The sequence below is a fragment of the Haliotis cracherodii genome, unplaced genomic scaffold, assembly GCF_022045235.1.
Source record: "Haliotis cracherodii isolate W230 unplaced genomic scaffold, xgHalCrac1.p SCAF_9, whole genome shotgun sequence".
NCBI lineage: Eukaryota > Metazoa > Mollusca > Gastropoda > Lepetellida > Haliotidae > Haliotis > Haliotis cracherodii.
The window spans coordinates 52,027,805-52,053,488 of NW_027266343.1; the positions used below are offsets into that span (position 1 = coordinate 52,027,805).

At 42.3% G+C, this 25,684-nt stretch overlaps 1 protein-coding gene across 1 annotated transcript; it reads left to right on the forward strand.

Moving 5' to 3' along the window:
• Positions 1–192: 192 nt before the first annotated feature.
• LOC139452846 (lateral signaling target protein 2 homolog) lies at positions 193–24,109 on the forward strand. Its single transcript, XM_071234480.1, has 12 exons — positions 193–366; positions 5,023–5,301; positions 9,478–9,627; positions 10,893–10,945; positions 14,816–14,905; positions 15,114–15,203; positions 15,859–15,960; positions 16,896–18,323; positions 20,373–20,533; positions 21,641–21,889; positions 22,364–22,467; positions 23,411–24,109. Exons 1-12 carry the CDS (start codon positions 331–333, stop codon positions 23,537–23,539), a joined length of 2,871 nt encoding a protein of 956 aa, XP_071090581.1. The 5' UTR covers positions 193–330; the 3' UTR covers positions 23,540–24,109.
• The last annotated feature ends 1,575 nt before the right edge of the window (positions 24,110–25,684 follow it).

Consider the following 25,684-nt stretch of genomic DNA (forward strand, 5'->3'; position numbering starts at 1 on the left):
TTATTAAGTACAAAAATCAAACAAAATCTTGTTAAAAAACCCGATAAATCTGATAAACATATTTTCTTATCACTGCAAGAAAGTATTGTAATTTGTGCCAGTGTATCTAATTTATTTTTTTACCATATGTTATACGTTTTCTGGCTAATAGTATGTACGAAAACCGCGGAAGTCACGCGGACAACTGACGTAACGCGTGACGTTAGCGAGAATTTGTGAATTGGTCATATCTTACTATCATTTTGTGATGCATGAAAACTCCCTCCTTAGTTTTTGTAATTTAGAAAGTTCGCCTTTCTGGACTATACCAGTGTAACTACCATCTTCAAGATGAATTCTCTTCGAAGATGGCTGTACAGGCCAAAGGTAAGCGAATGTGTGACCACAATGCCTGCTAGTTTAGCTCCTGTCGCGCACCTGTCTGTTTTGGCAGTCCATTTTATTTGTTTACAGAAAAGATAAATGTTGATAACTGAAGTAATTTGATATCCAAAGTGTTGGTGTGACAAATGAAATCAGTCCCATTGTCTTTCAAGGGTTTGTATGCCCCTCCATGATAGTTTAATCTCAGGAAGATAAATAGGTTTTCATTGTTTATTTGCTGGTTATTTGGCCTACTTTTGGATAGTTTGGACATGGATCATCAACTTTTGGGTTTGATAATGATAGAATGAAACATAACTATGTCGATCGTGTGTACATCGTGAATGTGGTGTCCTGCGAATATCAACCACACCCTAATCAACAATTCCCAACTTGTTGGATGTTTTAAATAATCAATAACATATATGAGATTCACCTCTGTTAATGTTCTTGGGTTAGATGTAAAAGCACGAGGCTAGCTTGATGATGAATCACTATGACTTAGTCATTGTTATGTTTTCACCACTGTTTTGATTTGATCACAGATTATGTATCTATTGTCATAGATTGCATCTATTTCCCTTATTGCAGATCATTGTCATAAATATTTATTAATTTGAAATGCAAAACTTTATCATGTTTATGATACTGTTTTCCTTATGTCATATTTCTGCCTTGCTTTTATGCCTAAAGCTTAAACTGGAGCATGTTACATTTCAATGAACATGACGAAACATGTTTCAGAACATCAGACCTGAGAATATCCAAATGGTATTCAATAATCATGTTTATATCAGAGATTTGTTTGTTGGTGTGTAAAACATTTTAAATTACACACGTGAACATGGTGAGACATGTTCATCTAACTAATTATAATATAACATTAAAGCTTGGTAATAAGTGATCACCTTCAATTTTGAATATTTGAAAACGTACTGCTCATCTATGACAATCCTGTTAGTATTTTAAGTTTTAGACCAACTGTCTCAGACATTTTCATGACTTTCCTGATGAGGTGTGTGAAGAGATAATACTGAGATAATTTTGCGATTGAAAGACTGGAAAGTCAAAGTGCAATACAAAATGTGGTATGTGTTGTACACATGGTAAACTGGAATAATTTTGATACATTTGACAATAAAATCTTGTATTTTTATCAGATATCCACATATTCAGGTAAACATAATACCAATGTACACTATGAGTTAAATATGTCAATAGATTTTTATGTATGTTTCAAAGCTAGAATGTCGATCAGATCTAGTTCTGCATCTTGAGTTTCCTGTTGTGATGAACCAGGGAATCATTGCAACCTTATCATGCTTGTTTCATTTAAAGTAAGGATAGGATTTATGGATGAACAACTTCTTTATTACAACCATAAATCCTATTCTTACTTAGTACTCCAACTCTAAATGCCCTTCAAAGAACTTATTTCATATTGTTGAGCCTTGATTAAGAATCGGGGGCACGGGTGGCCCAGTCGTCTAAGGCGCCGCGATTCGCTGTGCAGAGTTGCATCCCTTGGGCATGCCAGAAACCCATGATTGTGGGTTCGAATCCCGGGTTCACCCTGATTATGTTTCTAGGTTTGTCGGCACCATACCCGTGCTCGTGGGTTTCACCGAAGTGGTAAACGTCTGAGACCTGCATCACTTCGGGCTTTCCTCCCACAAGCTGACACGCCGTGATATGACTGGAATACTGTTAAAAGCGGTGTTAAACCCAACTCACCCACTCACTCACTCACTGATTAAGAATCTTTGAATTTCAGTGCTTAACCCATATACCATGATTACATGATGAACATGATGAAAAGATAGATTTCAGTGCTGACATATCAATACTGACAAGGTTTTGTCAAGTCACGTGGCTTGTCACAATCACAATTGACCTGTAACATGATCAATATTGACTTTGTTTGCTTGAAAACATCTAGTAGTCTGTGAACACTCTTTCTTTCAAAAAGGTGAAATTAAGCATTTAATGAACGAAACAAATGATCACTCCTGGTGAGATCATTGTGCAGAAACAAAGACCCCTGGAAAGTGGACCTGACCCCTTGGGTGGGCTGACCAAGCTTTGGCCTGCTGTACTGTTGTGAGAAAATGACTGCAGATTCAGTGAACTATTTGGTTCACTTCATCTCTGTTATATTAATGTTTCATTGATGTTCATGATGTCAATCACTGGATTGTCTGATCCAGACTAAATTCTTTACAGATCGTCGTCGTCATGTTTGTTGGTTTAAAGCAGTACTCAGGGAAGATTCTTATCTTTTAGCTTGATGTGACTGAGTCACTGTCCTACTCCGGTGAAGATTCGGGGGTAGAACAGGTCTCAAAGATTAAGTTTTTCCCAAGGAGCCATTGGCGCCTAATAATTGTTTTCAGGGAGCCAATGTGAAATTCCAGAAGTTATGTGATAAATTAAGGAGCTGAACTTCAAGATAATGGTCAGTATTGTATAATACTGTTAAACCATATCATAATATACCTACCTTTGGTGTATCAGGCTTTGTTGTTAAGTACGTTGTTGTAAGAACAAGATTGTCGATTAATTTTTTACCTCACAATTCCCATAATGATTTAAAAAAAAAATTACAATGAAATTTTAGTTCAGTCAGTCAGTATTTATTAATATATTGCATTTCTGTCTCGACTATTATGCTGCAATTTATGCAGTTAGTGATATCAGGTTGCCAGCTTGATTTACAAGTAGCCAAGTGGTGACTGCTTAAATAATATTAGTTGCCAAGTGGAAATTTCATTCACCATGGCGACGAAATTAGTTGCAACTTTGAGGCCTGTAGAAAAGGTGTTCTGCAGCCCATGCTTGCTCTAATAGGCGACTATGCTTGTCATAAGAGGCGACAAACAGGATCGGTTGGTTAGACTCGCTGGCTTGGTTGATGCATGTCATCGTATCTCAATTGCCTGGGTCAATGCTAAAGTTGTCAATCACTGGACTGTCTGGTTGAGACTTGATTATTTACAGACTGCTGTCATATAGCTGGATTATTGCTTAGTACAGCTTTAAAATACAAAGAAATAAACACAATCATGACGACGATCTGTAAACAATCTGGACCAGGCAATCCACTTTATCCAGTGATTGACATGATGAACATCAATCTATGCAATCGTGATATGACGACATGCATCTTTCAAGTCAAAGAGCCTGACTGTCTGATCCCATTAGTCGCCTCTCATGACAAGCATAGTCATCATCATATAGCTGGAATATTGATGAATGGAGCGTTAAACAAACAAACCTCTTTGTTACCTCTTTGGCCAACATCTAGTGTTACAGATTGATTTGAATACCCAGGTGTAGGACTGAGAACATTACCTCGTGGCCTGTCAGTATGCAAGTCCAGCAATAATATTATGGACCCATAATCTAAAAAATGGAGTAACACTTTTGTTCCCTGGGATCAATGACCTGGTGTTAGTCAACACTTTTTGCAATAGGGCAAAGGTGACCCAGTCGTCTATGAAGCCACAATTCACAATACATAGTTGGGTCCTGTAGGTGTGTCACTGCCAGAAGCCTATGATTCAGCTCCCGGATTCACACAGATTAATTGTCATGGTTTGTCAGAACCATATCTCTACTCGTTGGATTGCTTTCCTCCCAAATTGAGCTGACATACCATGACTTGCTCAAATTGCTAAGATCCACTTGTAGACGACTACAATGTATGCCACAATCAATCCATCTGGCTCCCCATTGGGAATTAGGTCAGAACAGGGTGCCATTGTCAGCTGGTTGTACAAAACAACCTTAGGGCTATATATGACTGTCGTGTTTCGTCACATAGATGGAATATTGCTGAGCGCGACATTAAACAACAAACAAACAAATGAAAGTTTGTGTTACAGTAACATGGGTATGGGAGTTATGAACACCTTAGTGCTAAGATCGCTAACAAGTGACATTGTGGATCAGGTGGTCAGACTCGTTGACTTGGATGATCCAAGTCATCATATCCCAATTGCATAGATTGATGCTCTTCATGTCAATCACTGGATTGTCTGGTCCAGACTAGATTGTTTACAGATCATCGTTATGTAGTTGGAATATTGCTGAGTGCAGTGTTTGAAATAGACATCAGCCCGAGGCCGATTGATTTGTTCTCGGGCTGATAGTTTTAAATTTCATCAGGCCCCTGAGGCCTGCAGTTGATAGGAGGAATTTCCCAGTATTTTCTCATGCCACTGAGAGAAACAATTATCGGGAAATGTGTGATGATAGATTGTACTTAAAATTCTTTTCTTAATGAAAATTAATAAGAAATAAATTAGTGGATACCACTTTAGTGAAATCTTAAAATTGACTCAAATCACCATAATTTTTGTTTCCATGGTGCTTAATCTGGACGTTCTGAATGTGTTATAAACTTTTTATTGAAAACAACTTGAGTTATAAATGCAGTACTTATTTATGACAAAAATAACTTTCATATTTATAAACAGAAGGATTAGACCATGGATCATTACTCATAATATCAATCACTGGATTGTCTTGTCCAAATTTGCCTATTTACAGGCCGCCATGATCATATAGTTGGAAAATAGTGGAGTGCAGAGTTTAGGAAGAAAAAATCAATCTGCCTATATTGTTTATATTATTGACTGACCAGCTTCATTGTTCCAGAGGACAGACACCTCTCTGCTGGCCCAGTTCTTCTACTCAGATGAGGACCTGAACATGGTAGCAGCGGAGCTGGACAGTTTTGATGGGCGCAAGGACCCGGAGCGTTGCACTGCGCTGGTGAACCAGCTCCGGGCTTGCCAGGACAAGGTCCTCACAGCCATACAGAACATCATGGAGGACGCAGTGCCGGGCCAGAGAGCCAGTCGGGACTTCCGCTGTAAATTCCCGGACGATGTTATCCAGGAAAACCTAGCAGGCCAGCTGTGGTTTGGGGCAGAGGTGAGAGATGCTGACATGCTTGAGTTGTGCCACTTACTTGTCCCAATCGTCAGTTAGTTTTGATATTCCAATGTAGCATGAAGTATGAGTGTGTTAGTTGTGATTATTCTCAATGATGCTTAAGGTGAGGGGAGGTGAAATGGGGTTTAACGTCGCGTCCAAGATTATTGCACTTATATAGCGACGTGCATGCACGTGTGTGTGTGTGTGGCTGCCTTTACTAGTCCGTACTGATGCCGATTTATAGTGCTAGCTCACTGAGATTCCATGCCGCAGTTTAACATGAATACCCGACTCAGACAAAGTATACTGACTCCGAGCCGACCAGTCCTTGTTTTAGCCCCTTAATACCGAGCGTCAGACAGGGTAACAACAAGTACCATCTTTTAACGTCTTTTGGTATGACACGATCGGGGATCGAACCCCGGACCCTCCGCTCTCCGGGCGGACACTCTACCACTAGACCAAGGAGGCGGTATGATGCTTAAGTCAGTCCATGAAGACTGTGTCAAAATCTTATGAGTCTACAGCGTTAGGAATGTGCACTAGTCCTATAGTCTTTGCCAAACTGCCCAATTGTTAAGGTACCACAGGGATTGACTTAAGCCGTGATTCTGCGATATTCTCACATAGTTGTCGTAGATATCGCATCAACATTCAATCAGCGGGTAGATCTTATAGATTTTTCTGCATTAACAATCTCATTTTCACCTACAATAATAAAAATGTCGTATTGCTTGAATAAATTTATCTTACGGTACCTAAAAATGTCAATAAAAACTTACACGCTAGTTTATTCAATCATCAAAAGTTGTCAATCAAAAACGCGATTTGCATACTCACAACATTGCATGCTATCTCTTACTTTGCATAACCGATTCTTATATCACTGCATGAAGCTTTGCATCAGCTGACAATGGTGGAGTATATTTTTTTATCCCTGATTGGTAAAACAAGTGTTTGTTTTTACACTTTGGTAGCGCACGAAAATCTTATTCCGTGATCTACAACTCCAAGTCATTGAACATATTTTTTTAAGACTTAAATCCTACCAGAAATCAAAGACATTGATCTACATGTATGTGTGTATGGCAGAAATCAAGAGAGAAAAAGGCAATCACAGGTAAAGTTTCAAAATACGAGCAAATTTCGTTTTTGAAATGACAGCAAAACAAAAAACTATATGAATATACATACAACTCTTTCTCCATAATAATCTATGAACTGCAGATCAGAAACGATCATATTTTAGATGAGAATCGCCTAGCCGATGATGGCACCGGTGGAAGAGTTTTCATGAACGTACCCTCGTACAAGAATGACCACTGTGCGTGAATTACAAATTTTGAACTATTTCTAGTGGCCAAAAAGAAAGTCTCTCAAAGGTAAAAATTTCCAGGATAATCCCTGTACCATAAGCATTGATAAGGAAAAGTAGAACTTTGCCCATTAAGGTTTTGCTGTATGTGATCATAATGAGGACTAGTAGACTAAAACTGTTAGTTTCTGGTATGACAACCTCATTAGTCCTTTTGTACCACTTCTAGTAGAGTTTAGTGTTGAATTGTGGACCCTGTGTTAACTCAGCTTACTAGACAACATTTATGCAAGAATTACTAACCGATTAGTAGTTAATTGTCCCAGAATGAACTCATGACAAATGTATCAGTAGTTGTGTTTAACCTTCAGCATGTTGAATATCATCCATTATAGCATTTTCGTATTTCAATAATGGGCTGCCAGTCATGCAAATTTAGTATGAACAATATTATCAGGGAGTTATCAGTGTTATCAGGTATTCACCTTTTCCTAGGTGTTAGCCTGTCAGTGAGTTTTTGGGACTACTGCTGTTGTGGATTTGTCATCCTTGTTGTAGACAATGTAGACCACTACTTTATCCTGTTACTGAAAGCAGCCAGCATGTCCTACACCTGGTTATTGTTAACCATTGTATACAGATGGGGAATTATGATGCATTAATCCATGTTCCTCATCTCATGTAGCCAACCATATATGTATTGTGGCATTTCTGCAGAATTTAGAGAAATTGCTTGTCATCGGAAAATTTATCTGTCCAAATCTGATTGTCCAAGTATTGTGGCCAGCAACAATGTGGAGAACATTTGACATAAAAAGTGTTTTGTCAAACACAAATTTGTTTGACTAGTGGACTGTGGAGGTACGGCGACATCACATCGAGTACATTAATTAATTAGTTGAACTACCACCTGTACATGTACTTGATAGGGGAAGACACCTGACCTCTGACAATTTTGGTCTCTTTGGCCACCAGTCTTGTGTTTGTCTAAGAAGTTCTGCTAATAATAGTTCCGATGTAATAAGAGGGGGGCATGGATGGCCCTGTCTTCTAAGGCATGGTGTTTTGCTGTGCAGCGTTACATCCCTTTGGGGACATCAGAAACGTCTGATTGTGGGTATGAATCTTGCTTCGCCACGAATATGTTTCTAGGTTTGTCAGCACTATCACTTTAAGCTTTCCTCCCACATCAAGCTGGCAGCTGTGATATAACTGCAATACTGTTTAAAGCGACATTAAACCCAACTCGCTCACTCACTCATTAGACGAAAATCTTCTGAAAATGATGCTGAATATGACCAGGAAGGTTATACATGCAACAGTTGTATCTTGGTGTAATGCCATGTGGATGTCAGGAGCTGTATCTTGGTGTAATGCCATGTGGATGTCAGTAGCTGTATCTTGGTGTAATGCCATGTGGATGTCAGGAGCTGTATCTTGGTGTAATGTCCTGTGGATGTCATTAGCTGTATCTTGGTGTAATGCCATGTGGATGTCAGGAGCTGTATCTTGGTGTAATGTCCTGTGGATGTCAGTAGCTGTATCTTGGTGTAATGCCATGTGGATGTCAGGAGATGTATCTTGGTGTAATGTCCTGTGGATGTCAGGAGCTGTATCTTGGTGTAATGCCATGTGGATGTCAGTAGCTGTATCTTGGTGTAATGCTATGTGGATGTCAGTAGCTGTGTCTTGGTGTACTGCTTGACACTGAGTGTCCAGGGTTCGGCTGCTTGACACTGAGTGTCGGGGGCTTCAGCCCTGCCCCACACTGAAGCACATGTAACACGTGTTAGGCAAGTGACTTTGTTCAGAGGATGCCTCTGTTCACCTTGCAGTGAATGGGTACCTGGTAGGAGGTGATGGTAATATTACTGTTAATATTCTAGCAGGCTTCTTGAGTTGTATACTGCCCAGGGAGCTGACATTGAAAATCGTGTGCACACTGATCCAGTGACTGCTGTAATCGATAGAGGATATTATACGAGCAGGTGTGTCATACTGATTTTACGAATCGAGTGTCAGAATTCTTGTATTTCCCGAGCGAGAGTGAGAAATCAGTATGACACACATATGAGTGTAATAATTTCTATATTACCCATTATTTCTTAATATTTTTTAGCTCCCTGTAGAAAAATGCTCTGATCACAACCATTGTCCTAGAAAACCACAATATGATTTGAATGACGTCAACAAAACACTAGTGCACACACAATTTTTATGAACCCTAAGGGTAATAATAACACATAATGGTCTAATTGCATTCGAGCAGTTACATTTTGGAAACTGTACAGAACAAGTGGTGGATGTTGAATGTGATGGCCTGTGGTGGATGTTGAATGTGATGGGCTGTTGAGGATGTTGAATGTGATGGCCTGTGGTGGATGTTGAATGTGATGGCCTGTGGTGGATGTTGAATGTGATGGGCTGTGGTTGATGTTGAATGTGATGGGCTGTGGTGGATGTTGAATGTGATGGCCTGTGGTGGATGTTGAATGTGATGGGCTGTGGTGGATGTTGACTGTGATGGCCTGTGGTGGACGTTGAATATGATGGGCTGTGGTGGATGTTGAATGTGATGGGCTGTGGTGGATGTTGAATGTGATGGCCTGTGGTGGATGTTGAATGTGATGGGCTGTGGTGGATGTTGACTGTGATGGCCTGTGGTGGACGTTGAATGTGATGGGCTGTGGTGGATGTTGAATGTGATGGGCTGTGGTTGATGTTGAATGTGATGGCCTGTGGTGGATGTTGAATGTGATGGCCTGTGGTGGGCGTTGAATGTGATGGGCTGTGGTGGACGTTGAATGTGATGGGCTGTGGTGGATGTTGAATGTGATGGCCTTTGGTGGATGTTTCAGTGTCTGGCGGCGGGGTCAAGCATCATGAACCGCGAGGCGGAGAGTGCCAGCATGCGGCCCTTGGCGCGGGCACTCACCAAGATGCTAGATAGTCTCCGGACTATCCTGAGGGAGCAGTGTCTCAAGAACATCCACGAGTACACAGACAGGGTAGGTGATCAAGTCTTTGAGTGAGTGAGTGAGCATTTGCTGTTTGACGCCGCACTCAGCAATATTCCAGCTATGTGAAGGCAGTCTGTAGATGTAAATAATCGAGTCTGGACCAGACAAGCCAGTGATGGACATCATGAGCATCGATCCATGCAATTGGGATACGAAGACTTGCTTCAACCAAGTCAGCGAACCTGACCATCCGATCCTGTTAGTTGCCTCTTACGACAAGCATAGTCGCCTTTTATGGCAAGTATGGGTTGCTGAAGACCTATTCTAGTCCGGGTCTTCATGAAAGGCATTTAGAAGTGATACACAGAAGGAAGAGAATCATGGATGTCAACTTCTTTATGATGAGGAACACAACGTTTTGGAGTATATGTTTACTCCTTCACCTGATGAAGGAGTAAGTATATACTCTGAAACTTGTTCCTCATCATAAAGAAGTTGACATCCATGAATTCTCTGCCTTAGGGTATGTGATGCCTATCACTTTATGTTGAAGATGTTTATGGCTGTTTTGTAGATGCTAGGATACTCACCCTCTTGTGGTTGGTGATCTCATGACTTGATCATACCAATGAATAAACAAGAGTATGAACCATGGTCAGAAAGTATTTTTGTCTTGTCCTTGAATCCAGGTTTCATAAGTCATTGTGATCAGTTGTAATGGATTAATCTTGAAACCTTGAAATGCTGTCTGTACTACGCTTGATCAGGAGGTATAAATGTATGCAAACACAAATAACTGAAATTGTGAATTTTAATTATTTATTTTTGACCTACTGACCTGAATATTTGGCCCAAAAATTTGTAAACCAAAACAAAATATGTTCTGTTCTTACCATGCTCATTGTGGAAAACAAGCAGTACAGCGAGAATCATAATTTGACCATAACCCTGAGAAGTGACTGTACAAAGGATGCCCCTTCAGTTCTGGTGTATTGTTGGTGTAGAGATGTATTGTTGGTTAGATGTATTGTTGGTTAGATGTATTGTTGGTGTGGAGATCAATGGGTTGATCTGTATTGGTGTTCTCTTCCTGTGTGAGAGCAGTTATATTCATCACCTGCACAACTGTAACACTATATCCAATGAATCAATAATCTACCGGCTTGTGATTGTTGAGTGCCATTATTAATTCATCATCCATATATTCTATTCTCCCCAGTATATATATTATGTCTACAATGACTTCAAATGTCACCATGTTTAACGTCTTCATTCTTCCTGCCTGATATTGATGTTTTTGTTTTTTCTTTCAGATCAAAGAAGCACTTATTATATTCGACAAATTATTTGCAGAATTTGAGCTCAGGTTTGTATAGATTATTGTCTTTTGATAGTTAAGAAGTGTGAATATTCCCTGACTACATGACATGAATCATTTTCTCAACAAATATAATAATCTGTTACAATAGTGGCCCTCAGTAGACCTTAATAATATTAAGTTGGTTGGTTTGTTGTTTAATGCCACACTCAGCAATATTCCAACTATATGACAGCGGTCTGAACCAGACAATCCAGTGATTAATATCATGAGCATCGATCCACGCAATTGGGATCGATGACATGCATCAACCAAGTCAGCGAGCCTGACCACCCGATCCTGTTAGTCGTCTCTTACAACAAGGATAGTCGCCTCGTACGACTGCGGCATGGTATCTCAGTGGGCTGTCCTTGGAATGAGACACAAAGATGTGTAATGTAGTGACATGAAAGGACCACGAGAATACAGCATCCTGTTGTCATGGTCATAACATCAACATGTGGTTGAATGTGACATGTATGAAAAAAAGACATTAAGAAGTTAGACAATATGTCCTGATTAGAGTCTTGTCTTGGTGGTAGTAGCAAATATTCAAGTGGTCCATTTTGCTTATTGTTAAATAGATATGTGTATCGCTGTTGCGAGTTTATGTGACATCTTGGACACTTGGGGCAGCACACAGACAGATACAAATTAAAAGTCACCTGAAACAGCATTACAAGTATTAATATTAAAAACAATGTCTACTCATTGGTGTAAACATATCCAACAGACTAGATCCAAGAGAGTAAACATATTGAATACCCAATGAAAACTCTGAATACCCAATGTCAATGATACAGTGTGAGTTATTACTCAGTGGTTATAAAATTTATCTGTAGCCCTGCAAATATATTAATGTTCAAACACTCAAACAAGAAGACTAAACAACCTGAAGCAATCACTGACCATGTCATGTTTGAAGTCTGTGACATGACGGGTAGTGTCAACCCATCCTGTTGGTGTGATGTTGATGGAAGTGACCCATGTCTCGCACCAGGAAGTGATGGCTCGCTAGTAGACCATCACATGTCACAGGCACTTGTCACAGGATGTCCTGTTGCATCACAGGCTGCCCAACAGCACCACTTGACCACAGGGTCGCACTGGGTCACACAGGGTCACACAGGGTCACACACAGTCACACAGTCCTCGGGGCCCATCATTCCTATTGATAATAGCTTTAACATGGCAACTCATTGAGAAATAGGGGCAAGTTTAACATGGCAACTCATTGAAAAATACAAGCAAGTTTTGTCATGGCAACTCATTGAGAAATACAGGCAAGTTTTGTCATGGCAACTCATTGAAAAATACAAGCAAGTTTTGTTATTGCAACTCATTGAGAAATACAGGCAAGTTTTGTCATGGCAACTCATTGAGAAATAGGGGCAAGTATTGTCACGGCAACTCATTGAGAAATAGGGGCAAGTTTTGTTATGGCAACTCATTGAGAAATACAAGCAAGTTTTGTCATGGCAACTCATTGAAAAATACAAGCAAGTTTTGTCATTGCAACTCATTGAGAAATACAGGCAAGTTTTGTCACGGCAACTCATTGAGAAATAGGGGCAAGTTTTGTTATGGCAACTCATTGAGAAATAGGGGCAAGTTTTGTCATGGCAACTCATTGAGAAATAGGGGCAAGTTTTGTCATGGCAACTCATTGAGAAATAGGGGCAAGTTTTATCATGGCAACTCATTGAGAAATAGGGCAACCTGGTGATTCATTAGAGCAAGATGGCCAGTGTTTTAGTTGACCAGGGAACTCAGGTTGGACACAGACCAAAGACAAAAAAGTTCTTTTTGGGAGCGTTATGGGTCCCTTCCCTCTTGTGTTTCTGATGACCTGAAACGAAGATGGCTGTTTGCTGAGATATTTGGAGCCAGGTATTTAATAGGAGACTCTTTAATGTGTTAGTTGAATTAAGTGTCAACACATGAAGAGATTTCTAAAGTTACTATTGGGACAAGACTCTAAACAGTGACTAAGTATGGAAAGATAAAATGATTTTTGTTAAGATCAAACAAATCGAAAATCTTTTATATCAAACAATATGACCTCTTTGTGACATTGTGGGTAAAAAATAGGCAGATAGGATTGGGTCATACTGGCTGCTGTGGACGGTCATGTACTCGTGACATGAAACCAACATGCACTGACATGCTGCTGGCTGCGGAGCAGTGTGTGACTACTCATCAGTCTTATGTCACAGTGTTGTCCAATCTCTGTACTTTATGTGCTTTGTCCCAGGCTTGTCAGCTTCACCACCTGCAGATGCCAGGGGGAAGCTGATTGTGGTGAATTATGTCATAGGGTTCGAACAATGATAGACATTTATGATCTTGATTTGACTCACCTACAGCTGCTGATTCATTGCAAACACAATTGTTGATATAATGCTTATGCCATTGTTGGCGACCCGTGAAGATTTTGGGGTAGAATAGGTCTTCAGCAACCCATGCTTGCCGTAAAAGGTGACTATGCTTGTCGTAAGTGACGACTAACGGGATCGGGTGGTCAGACACGCTGACCTTGTTGATGCATGTCATCGATCCCAATTGCATGGATCGATGCTCATGATATTAATCACTGGATCGTCTGGTCCAGACTCGATTATTTACAGACCGCTGGAGTGCGGTGTTAAACAAAAACCAGCCAACCAACCAACCATTGTTGGCACTTGTTATTATCCTGCTCGGCATTAAAGGGGCTAAAACAAGGACTGGTCAGCTCAGAGATACTGTACTGTGTCTGAGTGGGGTATTCATGTTAAACTGTGGCATGCCATCTCAGTGGGCAAGCACTATAAAATTAGTCCGGACTCGTACAAGCAGCCACACACACACACATATGCATGCATGTTGCTGTAATTGCATTAACCCTGAACAGACTGTTTTATCCCATTTGGCCTCACCACCCTTGGTGACGTAATATTATATTGACATTGTTGTTGCCGTAAAACTGACGTCCATGTGACGTTGTACACTTAACATTATACAAACGTCATTGTTGACTTGTTAATAGATATCACAGTACATGATGACATGGTTGCCTAAAATCGTTGCCATTACATGTACACTGTTTGTACTAGTCTTGTGGATCTCTGCCTTGTGACATTCGTCTCTGACCAACAAGATATTCTTAGTGGTATGCATGGATTATGTGTTTATGGAGTTGTCTCCCTCAGTAAGAAAAACTTTTTGCGGACGATTTGTTGTGATGGACACATATGTTGAAGAATGGGGAATTAGCCCCATACTTGGTGTGTATCATACTAATGTCGGGAAACTTGTGTCAGTATTTAGGTATTTCTCTCACTCAGTATATATAGAACTTCTGATGCTTGTGCAACACACACACATGTGTATCAGTCTCTTTATGTGGCCAGCTGTCTGAGATGTATTTGTATTTAAACATATTTTATTCACATAAAGTGGAAAGTTGTACAAGTTATATTTACTTACAGGCGGTGGGGTAGCCTAATGGTTAAAGCATTCGCTCGTCACGCCCAAGATCTTGGTTTGATTCCCGACATAGGTACAATGTGTGAAGCCCATTTCGAGATAATGCTGAAATATTCCTAAAAGAGGCGTAAAACCATACTCACTCACACACTAAATAAACTACACATATTACAATAATACATTTCCAATATAATGTATCACAAGAAAGGATGGACAAGAGACTGAGAATAGAACATGATAAAAAAAATATTTACAGTAAATCAAATTGTTGACATTCACTCATGAGAAAGATCCTAATTGGAGTCCAGAATTAGTTGAAAATCTATGTCAAACATATCCCAAATCATGCTCATGATAACCAGCCTCCTTTCATGTGTTCAATTGTGTTTATGTTGTGTTGTATTCCCACAGCTATGTGAGTGCGATGGTGCCAGTGAAGACGATGAAGGAGTATGACACGATACAGGAGATCACGGTGCTTTTCTCCGAGACTGTACACAGGTAGGTGCCCCGAGAACCAGCCTTCATTGGGATCAGGGGTTTTTATTCTGTCCAGAGATGAATTGCTAGATAGGTTTGTGTAACTTGTATTGGCTGCCTTGTAACATTATTACTGGAATAGCAAGTTCTTGTTGAGATGATGACCACTGACCAGTTTTGGTTTATTTCTGTAAAGTCACAGGTTTGTTAGTCATATATCTTGTTTCAGGGCGCTCAAAGTGGGGCTGCTGACCCAGGATATGATTGATGAGTACGACCCTGCACTCATGTTCACCATCCCTCGTCTTGCTATTGTCAGGTGAGCTAAGATAAGCGATCATTAGTGACTGGTGTCAGGTGAGCTAAGATAACCGATCCTGAGTAACTGGTGTCAGGTGAGCTAAGATAACCGATCCTGAGTAACTGGTGTCAGGTGAGCTAAGATAACTGATCCTGAGTAACTGGTGTCAGGAGCAAAGATAACTGATCCTGAGTAACTGGTGTCAGGTGAGCTAAGATAAGCGATCCTGAGTAACTGGTGTCAGGTGAGCTAAGATAACTGATCCTGAGTAACTGGTGTCAGGTGAGCTAAGATAAGCGATCCTGAGTAACTGGTGTCAGGTGAGCTAAGATAACTGATCCTGAGTAACTGGTGTCAGGTGAGCTAAGATAACCGATCCTGAGTAACTGGTGTCAGGTGAGCTAAGATAACTGATCCTGAGTAACTGGTGTCAGGTGAGCTAAGATAACTGATCCTGAGTAACTGGTGTCAGGTGAGCTAAGATAACTGATCCTGAGTAACTGGTGTCAGGTGAGCTAAGATAACCGATCCTGAGTAACCGGTGTCAGGTGAGCTAAGATAACTGATCCTGAGTAACTGGTATCAGGTGAGGGGTCCTCATAAAAATGAAAAATGTTCAGTCTCGTAGAGTGTGTACATGGAGGTAATGTTTCAAGATTATTTGTTGTTGTAGTGGACTGGTTGTGTTCCGTGAAGGCCCGCTGAATCCAGACAACGATCCATGGAACATGTCAGACATGTTCCGCCCATTCCAAACCCTCCTATTCAAGATCAGGTACGTTACAGGAGTTCTGACTACAAGCCTCCTTTGCATCCTCTAGTCTCCATGCGTTACGAAATCTACATCACTTCTTGCAGGGCATGTGCACCATCAACTGGGCGTAGACAGATATTCAAATGTTTTCATGTTTTTTATCAAATGATTTGATGCTCTTCGTGAAGTAAGACCTTTATTCCAATAAAGATCTTGATTATTGATGAGATCGTCTTAACTGGGCTCCACCATTTTGTTTGATGCAATTGCAAGTGATATGAGAGGTGGAAGGTGATTGGTCAATAGAGTGGCCATAGAAAGTACACTGGTTATGCTACGATCGAGTCACGAAAATCTAGCCTTTTTCTGCAAGGGTGGAAACTGGACAATTACAGTCGGTTAACTCCCTTGCCTCGGGAAGATGGTTGGCCCATCATTGGAGATCTGTATTAGAATCAGTCTTTTCAGCAACCCATGATTGTCCTAGGAGGTGACGAATGCGATCGGATGGTCGGGATCCCTGTCTTGGTTCATGCATGTCATTGTATCCAACTGTGTTGATCGATGCTCATGATGTCAATCACAGGATTGTCTGGTCCTAAATTGATTGTTTACAGGCTGGAATATTGCTAGACACAGACACAGACATACACACACACACACACACACACACACACACACACACACACACACACACACACACACACACACACACACACACACACACACACACACACACACACACACACACACACATACACAGACAGACACACACATACACAGACAGACACAGACACACACAGAGACAGACAGACACACACAGAGGGAGAGACGGACACACACACAGACACACACACAGACAGACACAAACACAGAAAAATACACATGCACATGATAAATCATTACAGCCAAAGTATGGTACAATTCATCACTCTCACCTTGTCCTTGTGTTTCAGAGAGCTGCTGTATACATTGTCACCTGAGGAGATGGTGACATTGGAGCGAGCATTGTGCTCGGCGGAAGAACCAACATTCCTAGCCAGTCTCCAGCCGACCATAGAATCCGTGGAGGGCTTTACCCAGACTGAGTTCATGAAACTCCACGCTGACAAGAACCAGGATGCACAGGGTGGAGTGTCTTATGAGGACACCTTGGGAGGACCGATTCTTGTGCACACACCAAATTCTGGTAGTCCTGTCACCCCTGTTGCGCAGACAGAGTTCCCTGTTGGGACCATGTCTGCCTCGACGTCATGTGCAACTGTGATCGCTGCATCGCGAGGAAACAGCTTGGACGTTGAGGATCAGCAAGAGCAGGAGTGTTTGTTGAACAAGAGTGAGAGCAATGACTCGGGGCTGCATAGCGAAAATGTGAGCACTTCAGACAGCATTACGACAGTGTCGTCCACAGAATCACAACCGTTATTGAACGATACTCTTACCGCGACCAATCCTGAAGGGGAGAGAACACTGGCAGAGTTAGCAAGGGGTGACACTTGTCCCTCCCTTGATGACTCTGCTAGTTTGGAGGCGATGGAGACTGGTGAAAGTAGTAAGACAGCGGTGATTGCTGACGTGTCACATAGTATTAGGCAGATGTGTGCAGATATTGTGAATGACATCGTTGAGACAACTGTAGTAGACTCGCCAAGTCTGTCTGTCAGTACGTCTGTGAGTTTGTCTGTCAGTCCTTCTCTGTCTCCATCAGGGTGTTCTGTGTCTTCCAATCCCATGAAACCGGCTGAGGAAAGTAGCTCGGATTCCGTCAGCATGTTGAGTGACTCACTGAGCCCAAAGCCAAATGAGGAAAGTGGCTCGGATGCCGTCAGCATGTTGAGTGACTCGCTGAGCCCAAAGCCAAATGAGGAAAGTGGCTCGGATTCTGTCAGCATGTTGAGTGATTGTGTGAATCAGTTAGAGGCTGCCTGTGATCTCGTAGCTCACGACACAGACAATGTTGTGGGTGATAGTGCAATAGTCACCAGTTCCACCTCCCTTGAATCATCTCCAGTCCACCCCGGCTGTTCTGTGATAGTAGATAGTTCCGACAGACTGGACGATACTGACCAATCCCACAAATTGTCCAAACATGGACACTCTTCACGCTCAAAATCTACACTTCAAGCCACAGGGTCTAGGAAATCACGAAAAGACAAGAAAAGTTGCAAGACTTCCAATAATGGCAGTAACCATGGCAATGCATTAGATAAACTCCACAGTAAGGTTGCCGCTCCCTGTGGGGAACCTGGGGAGGGAACTCCAGAGCGACTTCCGGTATCGAGTGTGCAACGGCTCCGCTATGCCGAGAGTATTAGCTCAAATTGCTCCAGCTGTAGAAGTGGTGGCTCCAGTGTCCATGGCGACGGAGACTGGGAGAAGGAGAGGTACGTCAGTGAAGAATGATTGAGTTGGAGTAGTTAGTTTGGGGTTGATGTTGAGACTGGTAGAGACTCCTAACTTTTTGTCCGTGATATAAAGCCTCTTCCAGCCCAGCTGATTGTCAAGAAATATCTGTGTAGAAGGCATTGTTCAAATTGTCAGTAATGACATACTGTATTCGACGTAGTGAACAATCCAAATTAGCACCCCTTCCGATCAATGTACACAAGACTTATTTATTCGTGTATTATACGCTTGTGTGTTATATGCACCTTTAATTATGGGCAATTAAATTCTGGAAAATATATCTGTCGTGTATAATATGCACAGACTTTTCTTTTGTATCATTTCAGGCTGTCAGCATAAAACACGAAACTTGCAATCTTTCAACTCTGTTTTTTTCCCACTAAAATTATATCATAGTAAGAGCCCCCTATTTCTAATTTTGAGAGCGCCCTGGGCGCTTATTATGTTGAATACGGTAAGTACTATTTCACCACAGACACTGTTCACGTTTATGATCATGATAATGGTTAGTATGTTTTGTTACTTCCATGAATTACTTGTTTTATCGGGGCGGTCGGGTAGCCTAGTGGTTAAAGCGTTCGCTCGTCACGCCGAAGACCCGGGTTCGATTCCCGACATGGGTACAATGTGTGAAGCCCATTTCTGGTGTCCCCCGCCGTGATATTGCTGGAATATTGCTAAAAGCGGCGTAAAACCATACTCACTCACTCACTTGTTTTATCTGAACTGTCATTAAGTATGTTAACATAAATACTTTCACCCAATGTCTGGATATGTTGAGCATCAGCAAACCGCTTATCTCAGCAGCTACCTGAATATAAACAAGTCTAATGTATTTTTCACCTTATACTGACTCATACACTATAGTAATTAGTATCAGTCAGGATAAGTAAAAATGACATTTTTACCTTAAAAAATACATTATTATCTTGGAATTCCAAAGATTATCAACCATCACAAATTGTCACAATAAATCATAATACAGAATCAGACTTAAGCATGTAAAATGTTTATTTGTTTAAGACATCTCTCAATGATATTTGAAAACAATAACCACAGGGCTGCAGATAAAGGCTATTTGGGTGTATGTAGGGTTGAAATATGCATGATACAGTGCGTGATAATTTAGAAAACGTATCCGATACGTATCACAGCATACATGTACGGCATAACATTCATTTATAGACGTATCCGATACGTATCACAGCATACATGTACAGCATAACATTCATTTATAGACGTATTTCCCTGAAATGATATTCCGATTTCAAGCAGCGTGTTATCTTTATCTCTGCATATAAAACAATGCCTATTACAACAGGAATACAATTTAAACGATAAATCATCTTGTCTCGTTATGTTTTTTCTCAAATGTCAATTTGTCCCCTGTTCTTTCACCTGACATTACTGAAGGGATACGTCTTAAAAAAAGTCTGCTCTTAATACTCGAATTTTTCTCCCCCAAATACTGAATACCATGGAAAGGGAGTGCACATTATACAACAGACATGCATGTACAACTAAAAAAGTATTATGAATTGATTATTGATTATTGATTATGCTGTGGTGCATATCTAAAATGAAATACAAGATTAATCCATTACATTCCATTCTCTAAGTGTACTCTTTTAGTTTTGCCAGTACTCCTATTTTGACTACGTACTCCTGATGCTAAAAAATTCTCTGAAACCCAGTAACTACATGTGGTTTACTATCATGGCCATCTTGTCATTGTCACCCTGTGGGGATTCCCAGTTAGGGTAGGTCACCAGCAATCTATGGATGTTGTAAGATGCGACTGAATCAATCGGGTAGTCAGGTTCGGTGACTTGGTTGATTGTGTGTCATCATACCCCGACAGCATAGATCTTTGCTCACAATATCAATCATTGGATTGTCTGTTCTAGACTCAATTATTTACAAGCCTTCATCACATAGCTGGAATATTGCAGTGTTAACCTCCAATTGTCATGAGAGAATCGACATGTATTATGTGACTGCTGTAACCACGTCCCTTGTTTGTCCAGCTGTGCCAGCAGTGAGACCAGCTCCTACAACTCAGAATGCCATGACGATGAGGAAATCGCCCTGGCGATACAGGCAGCGGAGCTTGCTTCACGCAATGAGGCACGATCTCGATTCCGCAGCAGCAGCGACATGATTCATCGGCTCTTCGTCTGTATATCAGGTAATACTCAGAAATGCAGATGCCTATATTTGAGGTATAAGTGTATTTTGTGGAGAGTCCCCGTAGAGACTGCCATTGTTGTATGATGCAGCTGAATGGATGGGGTAGTCGGTGACATTGTTGATTGCCTTGTAACATCAATCAGTGGTTTGTCTGGTCCAGACCTTATTGTTTACAGGCCGCTGTCATGTAGCTGTAATATTGTGTGAAGTTAGACAACAAATATATGTGGATACACTGCGGGGCTAGTGCCAAGTTCTTCTACTCAAGACCGCCTCCGCCTCTAGTGGTAGAGCGGAAGGTCAGGAGTTCGATCCGCGGCCGCGTCATACCAAAAGACGTTAAAAGATGGTACTTGTTGTTACCCTGTCTGGCGCTCAGCATTAAGGGGCTGAAACAAGGACTGGTCGGCTCGGAGTCAGTATACTGTGTCTGAGTGGGCTATTCATGTGAAACTGCGACATGGTATCTCAGTGTGCTAGCACTATAAATTGGCATCAGTCTGGTCTAGTACAAGCAGCCACAGATACACACGTGCATGCATGTCGCTATATAAGTGCAATAATCTGGGACGCGACGTTAAAACCCAATTCACTTCACCTTCTACTACCCAAGACATCTGTTACATGAGACACTTGTCTGAAGCAAGCTGTGGGCGACTTGAATAGAAATCATGTGTCTACCCCTGGACCATACATGACAATTATTAATGCTGATTAGGATCATGTGATTGTGGGGCCGGATCCCACTATGATCCTTGGTTTGTCAGCTCTAAACCTAGGCTCATATGTTTCATTAACATCTAAGACCTGCTTCAGTTTTGGATCTTTTTGTATTTTGTTCACACCCTGTGAAATACTGTTTAAAGCGGCAGCCCTTTAAGTTTGTTTTTTTAATATTTTAGGAGCCAACAGATATTGTCGCCAGTTATGTTTACTTTTCGATTGCTAAGTGGCGAGGAGTAGATAAATTGAGGTCGCCAATCATAGATTTAAGTTGCATTTGGCCACTGAAATGGTCGCTACTTAGAGGGCTGAGCGGCGTTGTTCCCAGCGGTTCCCAGCGGTTCCCAGCTTGCTCCCTCTCTCACTTATGGCATTGTTGCAGGTGTAGCGGACCAACTTCAGACCAACTTTGCCAGTGATCTGCGAAACATTTTGCGTGCTGTGTTTGACATGAACTGCGCTGAGCCTCTAATTAATGATGACAATATTGATGTGGATGTTGATGATGAGGCGGCTGCAAGTTCATCCAACGAGAGTTCCCCTACCAGGGTCAGGAGTCACATCGAAAATCAAGAATATTTATCCAACGGCCACAGCAGTGATACCCAGGAGCACACACACCCAACACACGGTCAGATTTGAAATTGATTAAAGTCAGACCAACTTTTAAACAGATGTTCATATTCAAAATGTCATGGTTCAAGAGACCAAAAAAAACCATAACCGATCGTGTGTCATTGTACCTCAATAGTGTGATGTGTTAATCATGTTATCATCCCTCTCTCTGGTCTAGTGGATAGAGCATCTGTCCGGAGAGAGTAGTTTGATCCCAAGCCGAAAAATGGTACTTATTCTTACCCTGCTTGGTATTAAGGGAATAAAACAGGGACTGGTCAGCTAGGAGTCGATATCATGTGGCTGAGTGGAGTATCCATGTTAAACCTCAGCATGGTGTCCCAGCAGGTTAGCGCTATAAGACTGGGTTAAATCTGGACTTGTACAAGCAGTTACACACACAAATCTAGAAATTAAATTAAGATGACAGATATTAATTTGTTTTTAAACAATACTGTTTGCTAATGTAGCAATGACGTGGTTGTTTCAGATCCTCCACACTGGGTGCCGGACGAGGTGTCGCCACTGTGCATGGCGTGTAGAATACCATTCACCTTCGTGAGACGACGCCACCATTGCAGGAACTGTGGCAAGGTATGCAGGCAGGACTGATTGTTGGGCAGCCCCCTAATATAGAGTTGCTAGACACATGTGACTTTCTGTTTTGGAGACTTATTCAGTAGAGCGTATAACTGCAATAGCGACATTGGTAATGATCCTGACAGTGTTGACAGCGGTGTGAGGATCTATACTGTGAAGTCGTTGACAACAGCAAAAATAATTTGCAGTGATCACATTGTTCCGTATATTAAATACGTAGCCTACTATGACAGGTAGACCCACCCATGTCCCCTCGTGTCGATCCCCTTGTATGATTAACCATGAGGAAGATCAAAGGCAGCTAACTCTTAGGGAACGAAATTTTGAGGTGCCTCCAGTTTACCTGTATCACTCTACAGTGTTAGAAATTGACACTAGTCCTGTAGTCCTTGCTAAACTGCCCAATAGTTAATGTATCTTAAGGACAAGTATAAATTTGCCCTTTTCAAGGATTATGCTATATGTTATCGTTATAAGAACTAGTGGATGAAAACTGTTAGTTTCTAACGCTGCTCTATGGTTTGGATATCGAAATTGACAACGGTATAAGGATCTATACCAAATGTTGCTGTTACAGATAAAGCGGTTGTTATCCATAAACGTTTTGTATGCTTTTACATAATTGAAGACAAGTATTTCAGGAAGTGAATAGTGTTGCAGTTTTCGGGGGATTGCTATTCATGTACTTTATGGCAGGATTGTTAGTACTGTATATTCCAAATAGGGAATCTATTTCGAAAACTGTATTGAACAGCACATAACAACAAGATAACCTCAGAATCGTTGATAGGGAGCATCACAGAGATAAGGTTACTACAGCTAAGTCTAGAGCTGTCAATATCCAATTCAGTGTTGGTGCAAATATTAAGAACAATAGAATAAACAGATCAACCTTGGTTGTGAATTGACTTTCTGACAGGCTTGTTTTCTGCTTCAGATCTTCTGTGGGCGCTGTTCCTCCAACTCTGTTCCGCTGCCGCACTATGGACATGCGAAGCCTGTCAGGGTGTGCAACCGTTGCTTCATGTTCCAAGTCACTCCGTTCACCGTCGCCGGGGCGTCCTAGTTGGCCGGCTACACCTTCAACAGGGGTGCCCTAGTTGTCCAGCTACACCTGCAGCAGGGGCGTCCTAGTTGGCCCGCTACACCTTCAACAGGGGCGTCCTAGTTGTCCAGGCAAACCTTCAACAGGGGCGTCCTAGTTGTCCAGCTACACCTTCAGCAGGGGTGCCCTAGTTGTCTAGCTACACCTGCTGCAGGGGCGCCCTAGTTGGCCCGCTACACCTTCAACAGGGGTGCCCTAGTTGTCCAGCTACACCTGCAGCAGGGGCGTCCTAGTTGGCCCGCTACACCTTCAACAGGGGCGTCCTAGTTGTCCAGGCAAACCTTCAACAGGGGCGTCCTAGTTGTCCAGCTACACCTTCAGCAGGGGTGCCCTAGTTGTCTAGCTACACCTGCTGCAGGGTCGCCCTAGTTGTCCAGCTACACCTTCAACAGGGGTGCCCTAGTTGTCTAGCTACACCTTCAACAGGGGTGCCCTAGTTGTCTAGCTACACCTTCAACAGGGGTGCCCTAGTTGTCTAGCTACACCTGCTGCAGGGGTGCCCTAGTTGTCTAGCTACACCTGCTGCAGGGGTGCCCTAGTTGTCTAGCTACACCTGCTGCAGGGGCGCCCTAGTTGTCCAGCTACACCTTCAACAGGGGTGCCCTAGTTGTCTAGCTACACCTTCAACAGGGGTGCCCTAGTTGTCTAGCTACACCTGCTGCAGGGGTGCCCTAGTTGTCCAGCTACACCTGCTGCAGGGGTGCCCTAGTTGTCTAGCTACACCTGCTGCAGGGGTGCCCTAGTTGTCTAGCTACACCTGCAGCAGGGGCGTCCTAGTCGTCCAGCTACACCTTCAACAGGGACATCCTAGTTGTCCAGGCACACCTTCAACAGGGGCGTCCTAGTTGTCCAGCTACACCTGCAGCAGGGGTGCCCTAGTTGTCCAGCTACACCTGCTGCAGGGGTGCCCTAGTTGTCTAGCTACACCTGCTGCAGGGGTGCCCTAGTTGTCTAGCTACACCTGCAGCAGGGGCGTCCTAGTCGTCCAGCTACACCTTCAACAGGGACATCCTAGTTGTCCAGGCACACCTTCAACAGGGGCGTCCTAGTTGTCCAGCTACACCTGCAGCAGGGGTGCCCTAGTTGTCTAGCTACACCTGCAGCAGGGGTGCCCTAGTTGTCTAGCTACACCTGCTGCAGGGGTGCCCTAGTTGTCCAGCTACACCTGCTGCAGGGGTGCCCTAGTTGTCCAGCTACACCTCCAGCAGGGGTGCCCTAGTTGTCTAGCTACACCTGCAGCAGGGGCGTCCTAGTCGTCCAGCTACACCTTCAACAGGGACATCCTAGTTGTCCAGGCACACCTTCAACTGTCACAGAGACATCCATACCATTAACTATTGATGTTATGTAGATGAGCCATTCCTCATTGCAAGGATGTCCTGTAGAAAGCCCGTAATCATTAACCATTTGCCGGATGTCCTAGTCGGGCACTAAACCAAATCACTGATGCAGGGACAACCTACTAAATGGCTACACCATTCCTTGTTACAACTCATTGATGGCGTTACGTCATTCTGGCAATATACATAACCAACCAGTAGAGCCAGTCATCTTACTCTTCTATGCTTTCACACATATATTCCTCATGTACCAACCAATAACCTCCATCGTGATAGCAGGGCTACCGATTAGATATGAACAAACTTGCGCAGCTGTATATCCTTCAGCTGTTCCTCATGACCTACCGCCAGGTCTGGCTGCCTACTTAGAGCAATAGTGCCGCCCAGCACAATGTGACTATCAATTCCAGAGCGAGGGGCCTGCAACATCGGTGTGGAATGAACGGCTCCATAGCCTGAATTACATGGAGCCGCTTGCTCCTAGTGGGTCAACACTGCACTTTGCAGCTGGTGTCAAGGTCGCTGTTGTTGCAGCTCCAGGGATCGCCAGCCAATCAAAACGAACCTGTTTATACTCGCACCCATCAAGGATATTTTACAATGGAGTGATTGATGTTTTTATCATGAAGAGTAGGACTATTTTGATAAAACTTACTCTTTCATTTGTACTTGGGTTGAGAGTGTGGTATGCTAGCTGTATGCTTTGGTATTTATTTCTACTGGAAACTTTGAATTACTTGATCATGTTAAGTAAGGGCCCAGGTGG

Excerpts from the sequence above, each read along its gene's own strand:
- LOC139452846 (XM_071234480.1), top strand. The coding sequence starts at position 331 with ATGAATTCTCTTCGAAGATGGCTGTACAGGCCAAAG. Across the intron at positions 15,204-15,858 it reads CCTCGTCTTGCTATTGTCAG|TGGACTGGTTGTGTTCCGTG; the intron begins GTGAGCTAAGAT and ends TTGTTGTTGTAG. Across the intron at positions 18,324-20,372 it reads GGAGACTGGGAGAAGGAGAG|CTGTGCCAGCAGTGAGACCA; the intron begins GTACGTCAGTGA and ends TTGTTTGTCCAG.